We start from the raw sequence: 18,571 nt of genomic DNA, 5'->3' as shown, positions 1-18,571 counted from the left end.
TCGCCTAGATGTTGCCTTCAATCCTAGTCATCTAAAGACCAGGTCTTATTCAAGTGTATCGGTTGGCCCCACTTGAAATCAAAATTCCTATTATCTAAGAGTGGATCCATTTCCAATTTCTTAATCAGAAACCCTTAGGATTCAAATCAGTATCATGAATATATTGTTTACCCTAATGATATTTGCCCGAAAATTCGACTTGCATGCGAATCTGTGTTCATCCAGCCGTCTTCTGGAACTGCTAAGGGCTACACTAGAATCTACTAGACAGAGTTCAGTTATATTAGTTTTTAGCCGTTTAATCCTCTATGAATATTTTGGTGCCAACAGGTACACAATAAACTGGTTTACCAATAGGAGATAAGAGAACCCAATAAGCTAGAATAAAATGATCAAAGTCTTATGCCATCCTAACAACCATTATAATTTCATCTGTAAGTATATACAACATCCAGAACTATGTGCAGCCATTGTCCATGAAAATAAAGAGAGTCTAAATTCAACAATGTAATAAAAACATAAGCCTCCTTATAGCTGTATAAATTAAATGTAGTAAAGCCTTTCTCAAGTCTCAAAAAATTGGGTTTATCAAGAAAACATAGCAGCCACAGGCACTTCACCCAACTGCTTGTCCTGTGCTGTTGATGAAGACACAAACTTCAAACAGTCCTTAACTCCAATTTGTGTAAACTCTTTAACAAGCATGTTAACAAGTGCAGATAAGCAATACTGAAACTGCTTTGAGCAGCTCTTGTCTCCTTGATCAACATCCTGAACCCCACCTTTGACTAAACAGCCAACTTGAGCACCATCCATGTATGCTTTACATGCCACCAAAATATCATGAGCTCGGCTGCAGAAGTGCCCAACAACGAAGTCCTCAAAATTCTGAAATAAAAAATAACCTGAAGTCAATATTTGAAGTTTTGAACTCAAAAAACAGAATACAGTTACAGGCATAGTAGTCAATAGCGGCAAATAGCGGCGCTATAGCGGCGTAGCGGAGCGGCTCCCTGCCGCTATTGAGATGAAATAGCGGCCAACTTCACAATAGCGGTCGTAGCGGCGCGAATAGCGGCCAAAATAGCGGCAGATCGCGGCCAATAGCGGGAAATAGCGGCGCTATATGAACGAAGGAGAAAATGACTCAAGCCTCTTTGTTTTAAATCGTTGGGGAACCTTTTTATGGGCATGTTAGGACTTCTCAGGGCCATTATAGGTCAAAATTGAAAGAATTAAGCTTCATTCTTCATTCAGATTTGCAAATTCGACTTCTTTACCTTGCTTTTGAGAAGTTATTAGTTGTGTGTTATTGTTCAAGACTTATGATTTTTATTTCTATTATGAATGTTATGAATTTTAGGCAATATTTGACATTGTTTGCTATTTATATGTATATAGTATTAAACTATTAATGATATAAAATTACATAAAAAAATTCAGAATAGCGGCCATCCCGCTATGCGCTATCACGCTATCCCACTTTTGGGGCCGGCCGCTACGCGCCGCTATCCGGGATTGACTACTATGGTTACAGGTCATTAGTGATGATTTGCAATAGTAGTTGATCGTCCATAAAACATAAAGGTATCAACTATCAAGACCTTTGGAAAGCATAAATGCAATGGTGCAGAGACAGGTGCTCGTATGAAGCAAGGCATGTATTTCATGCGTGACAAAATGTATTCCAACACACATCAGGTCTTCTTTATCTCACAATAATTAACTTTTGTTTGAAAAAAACAAAAAACTGATTTAGTAGATTAACAAGCTTTATTACCAGCATCTATGCAAAGATCCAGTATGCTATGCCAATTATTAAAGTATCTTGATTTATGCAGATATATCATGTGGGCAGTGCTAAATGGCAAGATCTCATGAATTCTCTAATGGAAGTATATATGCTTCTCATATACTTCAAAACGGACTCAATTGAAACCATCAAATCATTTGCCCATTTTGCTCAGTTTGTTGTCATAAAATGCTAATTTTTGTCCCTAAATTAGTTAATACAATGCTTATTTCTCTTACTCTCCAACTTCATAACTTGCAAAAATGCACAACAGGAGCATTTCTAGGCATGGCTTTCTTGAGGTGCTACGAGTGACCATGGCGATGCTCACATTTATTAAAACAATTTACCCAATGAGAGAGATAAAACATTGAACAAAGAGAATGAGAGATAGTTCAAACCTTTGGAGGCCTTCTTATCATATACATCATTGTCTTCAAAGACAGCATGAATGTATCCTCATTATACCGTAGGGATCTCAATTCACCATCAGCCGAGCCACTCATATGTGCATATCCAGGCTCATTAAAGTAAGGCTTTGTATTCAAGATTAGACCTTGTATAGAGACTAGAACTTGTAAAATTGTTGAAACACCCGGAAGCCACTTCTCATTCTTACTGCCAGACCAGGTGTTAAGTAGACTGAGGCATACTTTGCCACAATTATATAAATTTGGGTTGAGACGAAGCCCACCAGAGTGGTAGTAGAGTTGCTGCATTAAATATTGTAGCTTGAGTCAGACTTTAAATTAAAAAGAGTGAACATATAAATATTGCTATTCAAATGCAGTACCCTCAACCACATACCGGGGGTACATTGGGATAGCCACTGGGAAAGAAAACATCAAAAAAGAAAAGACCATCATGATAAGGAGTTCCCTCTGCTCCAATAATCACAGCCCTCAAAAGATCTATTCTTGATTCATAAACTCTGACAAATATTGTATCTGATTGAAATGAGATAAAGTGTCAAAGAAACAGTAATCAACCCAATGGCTGGTTGCTCATTAGTCATTATGATATTCAGAACACAATCAACAGCTTTTTCTAACTTCCTGCTTCAGAACGAGTATTTGGACTCTTACGTCTTACCAACGGAAAGAATGTTAAAATCTACTTCATAAGGATTATACTAAAAAATTGCAGCCATGTTAATGGGCTTTGAGTCTGAAAGGCACCCGTTAGCTTGTTAATAACTGATGGAGATAATCACATAGAGTAGCTCCATCAGCTTGAAAAACGAAATCAAACACTAAAAGTGATTTGATTAAGGAAAATATTACAGCCAATTCTTTACAGGAAAACTAAACAAACAACCTTACCAGGTAAGTTCTTCTCCAATAACTTCCACTCTTCCTGGATTCTTTTAGCCCAATCCTTTGGATACTGTTCAGGAAATAAACTGATGTTAAACCAAAATGATCGAGACAAAAACTGAAAAAAAATGTGTTAACAAGAGTACCTGCTTCATGGAAGAATTAGTGGGAAGAAAATGATGGTCTGAAGTGTCTTCAACGGTGTCAAATTGTTTAAAGTTTTGAAATTTCCTTAAAATTTCATCTCTGGCTTCATCAGAGATTGCCACAACAGTACTATCAGATGTTCCATTATTTCCACCTCTCGCGTAATTGTGAGCCGCCCAAGTGTTATGAAACGCTAGCTCCGGAGGAGGGGCATTAAGAGGAACAAATGGATTGAAAAAACTTGAATTAGCTGTATAATTAGAAAATGGATTAAAATGAAAAGAACTCTTCGACAACCAAGGGTTTGCAGACTCATTTCCCGGTAAATGCAATGATCCATCTACAGGTCCAACAGAATTCGAATGATGTGAACTGATACTTCCAGCAGCTTTCTTTTCACTTTCAAATAGTTCCCATTGTGGCTCACCATATGGCAGCTTCATCATGGCCTCTGAATTGTTCATATATCCATGGTTAGCTGAAGAACCAAAAACATCAGGCTTCTTTTTACCATAATGTCCCAAAACCCAATTAGATTTAGATGACTCCACTTCTAATGCCAACTTTAGCTTACGCCTCCTGCATTGTGAGGCATCTAATTTCTTCTTACTAGATGCAGCTTGAGAAGATAACTTAGAAGAAGACAGCTTCTTTCCGGAAGGGAGATCAATAGAACCTACTTTTACTTGCAAATTAGAACTACCAGCTGAAGGTCCTTGGATTTCAGGGTTAGTAGGCTCTAATGACCATGAAGGCTGAGATGAGTAAGTCGCTGCAGAATTTTTACCTAGATCATATTGTGACAACCAAGGAATGGGTGCCTCAATTCCAGGAGGTATGTTCACATTATCAAAATGTGCCTGTAGTATAGCATAATCATCTACGTCCATATAATCATCAGAAAAAAGATCAGAGAAGTCATCATCATCATATGATTGATCAGAACAAATGTCATCAACATGGATTATATCATGTGATCCTGAAGTATAACCATTGGAAGACTCAACCCCGCTACCTGGTCCAGATTTGCCCATAACAGGTGGACAAAATATACTGTCAAACACTTCCTGAAAAAAATTCCAAGGAACATGTTAGTCATTTTTCTATGTTGGAAAAGATAACATAATTAGCTGCAAGAAACAAGATATCCTATTCACAAACCATATTTTGATGATCACCAAAACCATCATGAATAGATTCAACTGTCTTCCCCTTGTTACTTTTTCCAACTTTTTCACCAACTAACACTAAATCAGCAGAGTCATCATCATTGCTGATGTCAATCACGCCATGAAAAACAGCCTGCAAAAGTAAAGTACAATTAGTATTTCTTAGTTTAAAAAAAAAGGATAACATTGGATACAATTAGTACAATTCAGAGGCAAATTGGGCCAAAGAGAAGAACTGTGCTTTAGAAATGTATGTCAAGGTCATAATGATATAATCCAATATCAACATTAACACAGTGAAATTTGAAAACCACCTAGGCAAAATTAGAAAGAAAAGCAGTCCGCAAATACCTCAAGCAGATATATTTACACGACGGAAACAAGTTGTATAACAGCAATGCTAGGGAGACTAATTTTCACGAGGAAAAAACAAAAGACAAATATACTGCTAACCAACTCAAGCAAATTGCTGGGATCCCAGATAACCTAAGTCAGCATTAGAGTATATTCCATTGCAATTGACTCGCATATAAGAGGACAGAAAAGTGGCCTTGACTGGTTTTTAATATGCCAACAGCAATAATAATTCAATGGCATACCATAATCAGAGGATGAAAATCACCTTATGTAAAATGGTAAAGAAACATCTAATTGAAATTAAAGAACGAAGACAACAGGTAAATGCTGGTAAAACCCATGCTACACAGAATTCTCACGAAAAACTAGACAAGGAAAAAAATCAGAATATGAGACTCTTAAAATCACAACATTATGAATTTGTAGTTCGTGATTCACCCTAGAACTATCTGTCTTAATTTCTATGCTGGAAAAAGTTCTTGGTCAAGTAAGCGTTCAAATAACTCTTCTAGTATTGCTAATCATAAGCATTTTCTTCTTCTTTTGTTGCACAGAAAATTTCATTGGTTGAGAATGAGAAAGAAATTTACAGCAAGAGACTCAGAATCAGAAGACTTCAAGAGTATCTTGAAATTTTAAAAAGAATAGAAACAAAAACAAAGTTTCCGAAATTCAAAATAACAAAGCCACCCTTCACAAAATACATCTACTGAAAATATCGCTCATAAAATCTATCTTGAAACACACACGCAAGGTATGCAGAAACAATTCAGTGAACCGCTTTATTTGCAGTGTCATATAAATCATCCTAGACTATCCATAGAAATAGCTGCATTCATCCATAGCTTAAATTTACAACTGCGGTAGTAGACGTGGTCACAATCACAATTGCAGGAATTGTGGCTTTATTTTATATTTGTGTCAAATGTTACCCTTCATGACTTATCACACATATCCCCCCCCCCCCCCCCCCTCTCCGAAATCCACCTCCTCTTCATCAACAGTCCACCAGTATCTGAAATACACCCCCCCCCCCCCCCCAAACCCTTGAAATCCCCTTCAATCTACTAAACAAAGGAGGATGAAGAATGGGATTTGTGCGATGACCTTAGGCCCGTTGTGGTTCGATGCAGCCTATTGCGGTCCAATATGATCTTTGGACCTATTATATTGTGGCTGTTATAATGCTATGCGGCAGGTTTTCCTGTGATTATTTAACACACTGCAGCTGAGGATGCAGATACTTCCGCAACGATAATATTACGGCCACATCAGGTGATGTGGTATGCAATTTTACACTATGCACACCTCCACTTCTAACACAGCACAATAAAAATCTTACTCTCCTGCTAAACCAGCCATATCAACAAAACCTTGTCCAATGTCTGTAGACAAACTAGTGTTCATGTGGGCAATTCAACACGTCAAGAAACATATTCCCAGACCCCAGTATTAGTACAACTGAAGAAAAAACAACTGCACAATTAAGAATAGAAATCACCGAATTATAAGACATCTATTCATAAATAAAGACTTTCATGACCTCAACATCCATAACAAATCAATAGCGTCAAATCCAACTGACTGCTGAGTATTGAAAATTGAAACAACCCATTTACAAACATAGCCATTCACATCATAATGCCATCAAAATTTCAGCAAACCAAAAAAAAACTAGATAGCTTGTACTTTTTGGCCAAATTTTTGTAAAATAAAAATAAAAATGGCATGCTTGTTGACTCTTGGATGGGCGAGTGGTCCCATCCCAACCACTATATTTCATTAAAAGTTGCCCTAATAGTCAAAGATCTTACTGTTTTTCTTTCTCTACCAGTGTTGCCCAAGAAAAACAGAAGAAAAAAAGATATGATCATGACCACAGTGATATCCAATCTTAACTGAATTCTCAACCGATGTACCGAAAAAACCCTAAACTTCAACTACATTTGGTAGAAACAATGCAACCATCAATGAAGAGCCAAGATTAAAAAGGATACAAAAGAAAACATAAACCGAATTAACCTGTGCAGTTTCACTGAAAAAGGAAAAACAAAATTGACAATGTTGTTTCTCCCCACACTAAATTCAACCAAGTTCAGTCCCTCTCCAATGCAACACAACACTAACAAAACTCAGAACATGCAAAGACAGAAACCTCGGTTTACACGAAATGCATGCTTCGATAACATCAAAACCCACAATTAAACGGCGAAAACAGCTTTGATCAACAGGGAAAAAAAAATCATCCCAAAAAACCCAGATATCAGAAAAGTAACAAAAAAAAGTTCAACTGAAATTAAATAACAAGTAAACGAAAAATGAGTCTAGAACAAGAGAATTGAAAGAAAATAAAGAGCGATTAATCAATCAGTAACGATACCTCTTTCTGCTTCATCAAATTGGAAGAAGCGTTACACGCCGGTTGAGGAATCTCGATCACATCAGGGTTCATCATGTGATGAGAACCGCTTCCCGAATACACTCTCCTCCTGTCACAAACGGAAGAATCACAATCGTTTCAGAAAGTGAAAAACGCGAAACAGAGAAAAATCGAAGGAAGAGAGTGAGTGAGAGAGAGAGAGAGAGAGAGAGAAGCAAACAATTTGGGGCTTCGGAATGGATGCTCCGACGACGGCGGCGGCGGCGGCGGCTGGATCGATCGGTTCATCGGAAAAATTCGCCGGCGGGAAATTGAGCTCCGAACGCGAGAGAGAGAGAGAGAGAGTGAGATGAATGAATGAATGAAGTGGGTTTCGGTTTTGTTATGATGTGGGCTTTTGTTACTTCGCGCGCCTTGGCATGAGGATTGTGAAGAACGAAACGCACTGTGTTGTGTTGTGTTCTTTATATTTTTTTTATTATCAAAAGGGGCACGGGTTTTTCGTTTATTTGCGATTTTGTCCCTACCGTTTAGGTGATGACTGATGAGTGAGGTTTGTCTTTGGCCCTGTTCTTCTGCGGTCGGTTTTATGATCTTTACTTTTGCCAATCAGACCAAAACTGCTTTCCTCACCACCCTCGGTTTTTTTTTATTCTTATCATTATTAATTACTAAAATATTTTTGAAAATTTACTACTTAGGAGGCGTTTGTTTCAAGATTTGGAAAGATATTCCCGGGAATATGAAAGTTGGGAATGAACATTCCTGTGTTTGTTACAAGATTGGAAACTATGATTCCTGAGTATCGATCATTCCCGAGAATAAAATAACTTCCACAATTCCCATGATTTCCTTCATATTGATTCCCATGAAAAAGGTTGGGAATCTGATATTCTCATGGGAAAGATGAATGTAACTTCCTACTTCTCCCACAATTTATCATTATTATCTATATTTTTAAGTTTTTTTAATTTTTAAATTAAGAAAATTTAAAATGTTCTCAGGAATACAAAATACTTACCAAACACATTTATAAAATTTACCCAGGAATAACATTCCCGGGAATGTGATCTCAAAACTTGAAACAAACGCCCCCTTATGGTCATGACTCGTGAGTCATGATGGATGGGGTAAGATTTAACTTGGATCCATCTTCCATGTCAGAAATTTTAGTTATTGTTAATAATATCATGATAATAAAATTTACCTCATGTTTTTTTTTGAACGTTATATTACCTCATATGTTCAATCATGTTTAAAGGGGGAAAAATATTCACACAAAAAAATATTTAAAAGGAAAGTTATAGTCCACAAATATAAGTCACTTTTTAATATTATAATATAAAATATTATAAATAATATAAGTGACTTATGATATTATATATGAAGTATTATAATATTATAAGTTACTTTATAATATTTTTATAGACATTTTTCCTCTCAAATGCCACTCATCAAAATATTAATTTTCAACAAAAAAAACAAAATTCCAATTTGCTCTTTGAATTTTAACCTCGTATCTTGCAAAAGTATTCTATTTTCGTACAAAATTTACGACTTTTAAACCAATTCATCATAAATCCTACAGTATTTGAATATATATATATATATATATATATATATATAAGGATTTTACACATATTAAGATCAACAAATAGACCAAATTTACTTGATTTTAAAAGTAGAGTGTAATGTATTAAAATCACACATAGTCTAAAGTAGGGACCAAATATATGATTATGCCAAAAATAAAAGAATAAGATAAGTATAAAATTGTTAACATTACATGTTTCCGCTTGGTATGTTATATAGTATAAGGTCTGACAGTATAAGACCCGATAAGTGTTAGACCTAATAAAAATTTAATACTATATAATGTTTGGTCATACACTGTGTAACTTACGATTTCGCTTAAAATAATATAAACATATATATGTTTTATGAAATATTGAATAATGATATATATTTATAAAAATGAGATCATGTTAGTGAGTGGTAAAGATGGCGGTGGCGGCCGAGGTGGCCGCGACAATGGCGGTAGCGATAATGGGGGTGACGGAGGTGGTGGTTGTAGATGTGGCAGTCGTGGTGTTAAACGGTGGCAGTGGTGGAGGGAAGTGATTGTGGCGGTAATGGTAGTGGTGGGTCGTCGCGGTAGGTAGTGGTGGTGGTAGTGACGATGGCGATGGAGGCAATGTGACAGTGGTGGATGATACTAGAGGAGAGTATTGTGGTGGTATCAGTGTTGTGGGGCGTTGGTAGCAGCAGTGGCGGCAGTAGTAGAGGGAGGTGGTTGTGGCGGTAGTGGTGGTCATGGTAGTATGTAGTGGTGGTGGTAATAACGATTACAGTTGAGAGTGGTGGAGGCGGCGACGGCGGTAGTGTGGTGGTGGTGTTAGAACGTGATGGTGGTGGATGTAGTAGTGGTGGTGGTAGTGGTGGGGGTGGTAGTGGAGGCGACGGTGGTGGTGGTGATGATGGAGGGTAGTGGTGGCGATGGGGGATGGTGGTGGTGGTGGCTGTGGATTTTTATATAGCTTATACATGACACTTTTATCATGATTTTTCCATCACTTATATGATAGAATAATACTCCATCATTTCAATGTATAAGAGGGGATTGATGTATAAGCTTATACAATATAATGTTAGCACCAAACAATGAATAAATCTATTATTTCAAAAAAAAAGAATAAATCTATAATGTATTGTATAAACTTATATTATCATGTCTAATACGTTGTACCAAACGAGCCCAAATTAAAAAAAAAATACACATTCCCTTGTGTTTTTTAAGAATTAAATAAATATATAGTTTTCTAGCTTTTGGTAACCTTTGTACATACTTCTCCTTTATTTTATTAATAAAGTTCTTCTTTTAAAAAAATGCTTACATACATTTTTTTATATTATTTATTTCTCTATTAATTTAATTCTAATATGTTAAGACGATGAGTTCTAATTAGATAATTGTGTACGTTTTTTAATGACAGGTCTTGAAGGTTTTTCTTATCAATAAACATTAACGTTGTTAAATATACTGTCACAATTATTGTAGTGAGCTGTGGGCCTATTAAAATTAGATTATGGAAAGTGGAAAGATTGAAATTATAATAATAGATGACTTAAAGTAGCGTCGCTGGAGAAAACCCTAATTGAGCAAATTGAGTGAGGAACTCCAGCAACGCCGCAGTCACCCACCCTAACTTGGGGGTTTTCACCTTCTTTGGGGACTCTCTCCTCCACATCATAGGTTTTACACCCACATCCGGGGACTTTTTCTCTCTCCCAAGTGAGAGTTTCTTTTCTCCGCTAAGATATACAATAGAACCAATATCTACCAGAACACTATTAACCATCTACGCTAGTGTTCACAACAATTAAAACATATATACAAAAGTGATCAAGTATATATTACAAAAGGGGTAATATGAACAAAAATAAAGTCATTAAGTTTTGTCCAATCAATCATGTGAAGCTTGACTCTTCCCAGTGGAGTCATCATTTGTTGCAACCGGGTTCATGGTAGAAAATAAGTTTTACTGAAATAAAAAAAAGGCTTAATTGCATTTTTCGTCCCTGATGTATCATGTATGTGCGATTTGGATCCCTAATGTTTAAAACGAGCAATTTAAGTCTTTAAATTATTTTTATGTGCCAATCAAGTCCCTCCGTCAATTGACCGTCTAATTCATAACGGAAATTGTTGAGTTGGCACAACAATTAATATTTAATATTATTATTATTATTTATCAATTTTCCTTTTTATTTTCCATATCACCTTTTTCTTCCATTCCCGATTTCCCGTCCCTCTCCCTCTTCAATCCCCCATCAAAACTTCACAACAATCCCCATCAAAACTTAACAGACCCAAACAATTTTCGGGAAAAATGCCTAAAGATTCGTAAATGCTAAAATGAAAAACGTTAAAAATGCTCCCAAAAGTTTGTTAACCGCAAATGGGTATTTTCCTTCCTTCTTTTGAGTTGAGCCATGTTATGTGAACAAACCCAGAATCAACATAATATGTGTTATCACCAACTTACAGGACCTCTTCTTCAACCACCATTCCCTTCTCAAATCCACACTCTTCTTCCAAAAAAATTAACCCTTGCCCCAAATAATTTTTTCCAGAAAATGGATTTTGTATGACACTTTCAAAGTTCCTGAACCTACGCACCACATTCCCAATCAAACACACAAGAATCAAAAAACAAATATTCAAATTTAATAACAAAAAGATCCCATAATTGATTATATACAACCTTTTCGCACTTCCTGCACCTCCGCACAACATTCCCCATAAAAAACATAAGAATCAAAATATAAATATTCAGAGTGGGTAGCTGACAGATCGGTGGATTGTGTTCTTTGGAGTTGTGCTTTGGGTTTTGTTGCTGAGAAAAGGGTAGCTGACAGAGTGGTGGTTTGGGCGGATCATGTTGAAGAGAGGGGTTGGGGCTGTGGAAGAAGATGAAGAGAAGGGGATGGGGCTGTTTAGGTTTAGATTCCAGATTTATTTTTTAGGATTATACTTAGTTAATTAATTAGTTTTATTTAATCTCTTATTTAGTGAGTTGGCAGCCCCGGTGACATTCTAGTGGTGAAAGAGTCAACGCCACGTCATTAATGAACGCCAAGTATGCTAACTCTGTTATTAATTGGATGTTCAATTAACAGATGGACGTAATTATCACAAATTAATAATTCAAGGACTTAAATTGCTCGTTTTAAAAATCAGGGATCCAAATCGCACATACATGATACATCAGGGACGAAAAGTGCAATTAAGCCTAGAAAACCTTAATGAAAATAACTCGCTTAGGCCTCTCAGGAGCTTGACCTTGCAGCACAACGACAACCACCAAAACTTTAGACTAGCGCATAGGTTCCACGCTAAGCAGAAAAGCCAAGTGACCCAAACACTCAAAGGACTGTTAATCCTAGACATTGGTACTAGATTTTGGGATTTTAATTTGGTGTCTAAAACATAGTGAACACTCTTTATATAGCGGAAGGAGAGCGAATGGTGGAGAAGCTTTGCGATGTGGAACTAAAAAAGGTTAACCAATGATTGACTTTTATGTGAAATTTCAATGTTTAATGCTAACTTTGTTGTGCTTTTTAACTATCCAAATATTGAAATTACATCTTGGCCTCTATAATCCAATGTTTTCAAAATTGGACCGGTTATAAAATCGACAGATGTATTGTTTAAAGTTCAATGATTCAATAGTGGTCAAACCGTGCTCGAACCAATGGTAATTAAATAATTTTTTCTTAAAATTTAGAAAATATTTACTATTTATTTATGAATTATATATGTAATTACATTTTTATTTGGTCTTAAGTGATATTTTTATCTTTTTATTTATTAAATTTTTTGCTAAAAAAACTTTTGCTACTTATTTTACTTTTTCATCAAAAGTTATTATTTGAAAGACTTGATTGTTGTTCCCGAATTATAGCTCAAGTGGTAAGAGTTAAGGGGACATGTAGGTTGAATGGGAAAGGTCCAAGGATCAATCCTCGGAAGGAGCAATTTATCTTTCTAATGTACCAAAAATAAAAGAAAGACTCACTTGCTACTTACGGTAGTTTGGTAGCTAGAATTTTCTTAAAAAGGAACTAGAAATAATTAAAATGGACAGTAGCCATAGTTTGGGGCCCTGCAACAATTAAGCCAAAATAAGGTGAAACGAATCTTCTATGGTTTTCTAATAAAAGATTCATTTCATGGTTTACTGGACAGTACTAGCGCAACCTCCACCTTGTGCAGCCACCATGTTATCCCAACTCTCCTGCAACAATTTTGTGTTTCTCATGCAACTCACACAACCCAAAATTTATCCTTTTTACCCTTGTGTCCAAATCTATAGACTGACTAAATTCTTAGTTATCTAAACTTTTGAACCGAATACAACTTCCGGATGCTGAACTCCTAATAGAAATTCCAAGGGCCGGATGCTGAACTCCTAATAGAAATTCCAAGGGACCATTCGCAGAAACACCTACCTAACACCTATTGACACTTAACTTCTGCAGAAAAACTTGTATTGAAAAGAAGGAACTTGGAGAAGTTAAAAATATGGCAAAGAAGGAACACTACCTTAAGAGTAGAATAAAGTGCACTAGTAGTCTGTAAAAAGTAAGGGTAATATGTTATCAATTGTCCATATTTGAAACTCAAGCAAGTGGAAAATTTTGAACCAAAAAGCATAGGAATCTCAGAACATTAATATGACACACTCAAGAACCAACTTGAATTGACATGAGAGGAGCAGAGGAGGCCAAGCCTCCATCATTTAGATTCCTTCAGATAACAACAATTCTCCAGAACAGTGAACCCCTCACATGCTTTGTGAGGTCCACAATTAAAGAGGAACTCTAATCAACGAAGCCTCCCTAGTAAGAATTACTCCTCTTTCCACTATAAATAGAGGATCATGGTTCACAACTTAAAGACACAGCAGCAGTATACAAAGCTTTGAATTCTACAGCTAAGTTCATTTGTGGTATTTCTCTCTTCCTCAAAACCAAACATGTCAAGCTCATGCGGTAACTGCGACTGCGCTGACAAGAGCCAGTGTGGGTAAGTGTTTCATTTCTTTGTCTGTGTGTTTCAATCACCATATTTGATCTCTAAAAGGATTAATATATATATGCTATGCTAATGCTATTCAGGAAGGGAAACAGCTATGGCCTTAACATCGTAGAGACTCAGACGAGGTAAAAAAATTGCATTCAGTGTCCATTGTATAAGGTTACACCAAGAAGGAAAGCTTGTTATGACTCACATGTTTTTCTTTTCAGCTATGTCGAGACTGTTGCCATGGACGTTTCAGCTGCTGAGCATGATGGGAACTGCAAGTGTGGCGCTAGCTGCACCTGTGTGAACTGCACCTGCGGCCATTAAGGAACATATGCAAATGTGTAATTGCCATGTGTTTGGCAATAGAAACTATCTAATTCTAATAATGTAATCTTTTACTAAATAAATGAGTGTGCTTTTATCAAATTTCATGCCTGTCAAGTGAGCACAACTGTTTCCAGTTCCTGTCCCAGTTATACAACAGCCCTAGTTGTAGCATTCTATAGTTAAATGGACTAAAACAAGTCTAATTCTTTGTTTAATAATCGCTTCTGTGCTTTTATTGATATACCACCATCTACATCAGCACATAGATTCCACATATACAAGTGAAAACCAACTCAGACTAAAATTTGAAAGAAAAATTGGGACACACAGGACTTGAAATCTATTTGAACTCAAGGTGAATAAGACACATAAAGCAAAGGCAGTTAACTCTGACAAAGCTGGTAATAAGTGGACAAGTAAAGATAAGCAATGAAGCAGAACTGATAGGGGCGTTTGTTTATTATTTGCATACTATGCTCATCGATATCCTATAGAAGATTGCCAATGCCTTACTTTAGAGACCAGATGAATCAATTGCTAAAGCATAGCTTTTAGAAAGTTCATCTAATATAATTCTAAGATGTAAAAGAGTTGTCTAAAGATACTCAGATAAATAATGGCTTTCCAGCAAGTATTATACAACGGTGAATGGGAACTCTACTGTACAAACACTGTAACTAGTACAATATGCAGTATAATTGGTGTAGCTAGTATACTAGATTTGAGATGGTTAGAGAAGGATATAAGATGAATGAATCTACAAAAGGACAAATGGATTCAACAATTGCCTGATTCTTTCAAATTCATGATTAAGTGGCGAAGACCTAACAAGCACTTATAAGAAGGAGAAAATTATGCATCTGGATAAAATGCTTTACTTTATTGCTCCACCACAGAATTTGGTTCAAGATTTAGAAAAAAAGCATCGCAAACTATCATTAATATAATGCAACACAAAATATTACCACAAAAGTATCAAGTGAAGGGGAGAAAAAAATGATAAAACCTGAAAATTTCTGCACCTTTAGATTTAAAAATGACTATGATTTCCCTCAACAATAAAGACCAACTGGTAATGGGATTTATTGATTAATGGCAGCTATCTTCCAATCAATTCAAAACCCTAAACTCAAGCCATTACTGGATCAAAAACTAATTTAACAGATACACCAATTAACCTGACTAGCCTAACAGTCACCACAACATACTTAGCAAAACAGTTTTTTCACAAATCCCACGAGGCCATGACAGAATAATTTTCACAACTCGGTGTAAATTCTACACTAGCCCCCTATAACTGCAGAATATCTGAGGTTACAAAATAATATCAAATGGGCCACCAAACAAAGGAGGCGTACCAAAAATAGACGGGTGATGATGTTGGACGGTTTGCAACATCTAAGAAGCGGGTTACTGAGCTACTTGGGAATCTAGACGAGAAATAAGAGAAAGGGCCAGTCACATAGACTCATATCGGGCATAAAACCACCAGGAATTAGAAGAGGAAACACAATAAGAGTGGCTATTCTTTCAAAACTCTGGTAAACATAATAATGAACAAAAGACAATTAATCCAAATAGTCTCAGTAAACTTTTTGCACAAAAATAAACAAATTTGCAAATGTGCTATATCGAAATCGAAATAATAACATTTTTAATACTATGAATTAATGAAGTAAAAATAGAACTAAAGAATGTTAAAAAGAAAAACATAGGAAAATATACAACAGGGATCAAACATGAAAAAATAAAATCTGAGGTGACTTCATTTCACTAATAGTCCTTTCTTTCTAAGGGAAACCTCTCATTTAAAGTCAGCTCCACTAAAGGATACCTCTTTCCTCTCTAAAATCAGATGATTTCCATATCTTATAATCTTATCGCGGGCGGCTCCATCTAATTAGTAGTTCTCTCTGTGCACTGACAACTTCATCTAATAGATAACCCTTTCCTCCTAGTATCATATTACTAGATGCACCTAAACCATATGAGAGGTGATGGCCACTGTGTTAGTCAGGTAGAGTTAGAAGAAATAAAGCATATTGCCTATAGGAAGAGATCTAGCAAGTGATTTGAATGGAAATAGAAGCCTTAGGACAGGGAAGTTGTAGAACCTTAGAGATCTACTCTGTGTGTTTTGCATTGTTGTGATCAAGGGGACTTCCCCTATTGTGTAATATATACCAGTTCCCATCAATTGGTATCGAAGAAATTCGGAGGGTCTGCAACACCTCCTCTCGTTTATAGGCAATATGCCTTATTTCTTCTAATTGTACCTAACTAACTAACTCTCACTGATAGTCAGCTATCGCCATTACTATCACTGCAACTATGAGGCTCTAACATGGATCCCCCAAAAATACAAATCTCATGGTCATTGTTGTTTCATATCAGAGTCATTTCAAAGGATAGGATTCTCAATCTCATACCAGTCAACTTCACATTTCCAATTCCCCGATAAAACCATATCACCTAAATAGAACCCATAACTTCAAATAATTATAGAAACGAATTGATAAAAAATAAACAGCATATTTCCCCAGATATAATTGAGTAAATAATCACAATATAACAAGGTAATAAACCATAACTAAAGCATATCACAGTGATATACCTCAAAAAACACAAATATGAGATTTTCATGGAGGGGGTACCGTCTCTTTCTCCTCAGAGCACCGTCTCTAACTCTAAAATACCACAAGAAATTAAGTTCACAAGAAGATCAGAGAATAGGCAGGACTTTAAAGCCTATACTCAAATATCCAAAAGATGCTTAAGCGGAGAAAATCGAGCCAAACAGGGAAAAAGAGAGAATGAGCAAAAATGTGAGACAGAGAGCGGAGAACCTCCAGATTCAAAAGGTCTGAAGTTAATAAGTTGTAAATAGTATGTAGCAATCAATAACCCTGTTTTTATTCATAATTTCAGAATATCATTCTGATGTAACTATAAAGAAATAAACTGTGGTCCAAAATCTTTATCAATCTCATAAAACCAACCTAGTCATTCTATCAATGTCTTCTTGTCTTTTCCTCATTAACAATCTCAAATATTGAATCCCTCGGCACGGAGGCATTGTTTGTGAGCCTCAATCCACTTCATACAAGCTGTTTCACCATGCTCTACGATGCATTCATCTCGCAGTTTCTTAGTGTCCGGGCAAGCACAGCATATTTTCTTCTTTGGCTTTGACTCCACACCACTAGCTTCAGTTGCTGAACTTTTATTTTGCTGTGACCCTTTTAAGGTCAAGGTAGCCGAAGCATTTTGCAGTTGTGCACCACTCATTGTCTTAAATCCTCTAAAGAACAAAAAAACAACAATGATGTGAAAAATAAGTTTAACTCAGATAGACCTGGAGCAAGAGAGCGAGATGAATACAAATTTATGAAATTTATTTCGATACAACATGTCAATGGGACACAAGCAAGTATACTAAGCTTAACTAACACTAGTACAATGGAAACTTTTCACATATAACGCGTATCAGTTCAGCTGAAACAAGATTAATTTTGAACTTTAGGGTGTTGCTATGCCACACAAAAGGGTATGGTACCCAAGGCAAGTTGTGAACAATAATACCATATCCAATAAAATAGAGGGCACTGGAGTAAAACCATGTATACTCCTCTTGAACTAAGTTTGAAGTACTTCAATTCAATCCACCTTCCACCATTAAACCATCATTAAAGTACTAATCTTTGAAATTTCACAAATAGCCAGTTTGGCAATTCGTTAAAAATTGTATATAAAGATTGAAAATTGATCATCAAAAACCTAAAAAGACCCAATTGCAGAATATAAATAGCAAAAAGCCCCATGGACCAAAAAATCTAATCTTTTGTATAAATCTTGAATCTAGGACACAAAGGGTCTTCTAGAAAATATTCCACAAACTCAAATAAGAAGAATTTGACATGGACTGGGAAATTTAACAGACACAACAAGTCATAAAGAAAGAAGAGACACAGATTGAGTGGGAGATAGAAGAAAAGAAAGCTTACCGTGTTCTTAGGTTTGCACTGTAGTATTGGAGGGCTTCTGGGACTTTCTGGTGATTTGCTCTTCCAAGTTTACAGACAGACAAGAAATGTGATTCGGTTGAGTTTTTATACTATTAATTAATAAAACAATTTATATTTTCCCCTTTTATTTCATTACAAAAAATAACGTTACTATTACCCTTAAAAAAACGAGTTCAAAAAAATAAACCCTTAAAAAAGCGTTACTTCACAAATCACAACTCTATGAGCTGTGGAAGAGAAAGGGAGAAGGTGAATGGTACGATGGAGTAGGTAGAAAAGGAGAAGAAACACGTGATTGCCAGCTAGGGTTGATTAGAGTTGGGAGAGAAACAGAGCACAGAAAGAAACGACGTCGTTTTGCAGGGTCCAGTTGATGTGATGGGTTCAATTTTAAAAAGTCAACACATCTTTTAAGAAGTAGGAGATATGTGTTGATTTTTCACAAAATTGACTATTGACATCAAAT

At 36.1% G+C, this 18,571-nt stretch overlaps 1 protein-coding gene across 1 annotated transcript; it reads right to left on the bottom strand.

Annotated features, from left to right (window-relative positions):
• Positions 1-389: 389 nt before the first annotated feature.
• Positions 390-7,599, bottom strand: LOC130747733 (probable ubiquitin-conjugating enzyme E2 25). The gene is made up of 8 exons (XM_057600748.1): positions 7,382-7,599; positions 7,162-7,270; positions 4,417-4,557; positions 3,255-4,322; positions 3,115-3,178; positions 2,600-2,739; positions 2,194-2,505; positions 390-888 (listed from the first exon to the last, which is right to left on the bottom strand). The coding sequence occupies exons 1-8, from the start codon at positions 7,447-7,449 to the stop codon at positions 589-591; spliced, it is 2,202 nt and encodes a 733-aa protein (XP_057456731.1). The 5' UTR covers positions 7,450-7,599; the 3' UTR covers positions 390-588.
• Between the last annotated feature and the right edge of the window lie 10,972 nt (positions 7,600-18,571).

The sequence above is a fragment of the Lotus japonicus genome, chromosome 3, assembly GCF_012489685.1.
Source record: "Lotus japonicus ecotype B-129 chromosome 3, LjGifu_v1.2".
Taxonomy (NCBI): Eukaryota; Viridiplantae; Streptophyta; class Magnoliopsida; order Fabales; family Fabaceae; genus Lotus; species Lotus japonicus.
This window is presented reverse-complemented; position numbering and strand designations above follow the sequence as displayed.

Coding starts and splice junctions, on each gene's coding strand:
- LOC130747733 (XM_057600748.1), bottom strand. CDS start 7,449: ATGAACCGATCGATCCAGCCGCCGCCGCCGCCGCCGTCGTCGGAGCAT. Junction 2,506..2,599: donor GCTATCCCAATGTACCCCCG/GTATGTGGTTGA, acceptor TATTTAATGCAG/CAACTCTACTACCACTCTGG. Junction 889..2,193: donor TGATAAGAAGGCCTCCAAAG/GTTTGAACTATC, acceptor TTTTTATTTCAG/AATTTTGAGGACTTCGTTGT.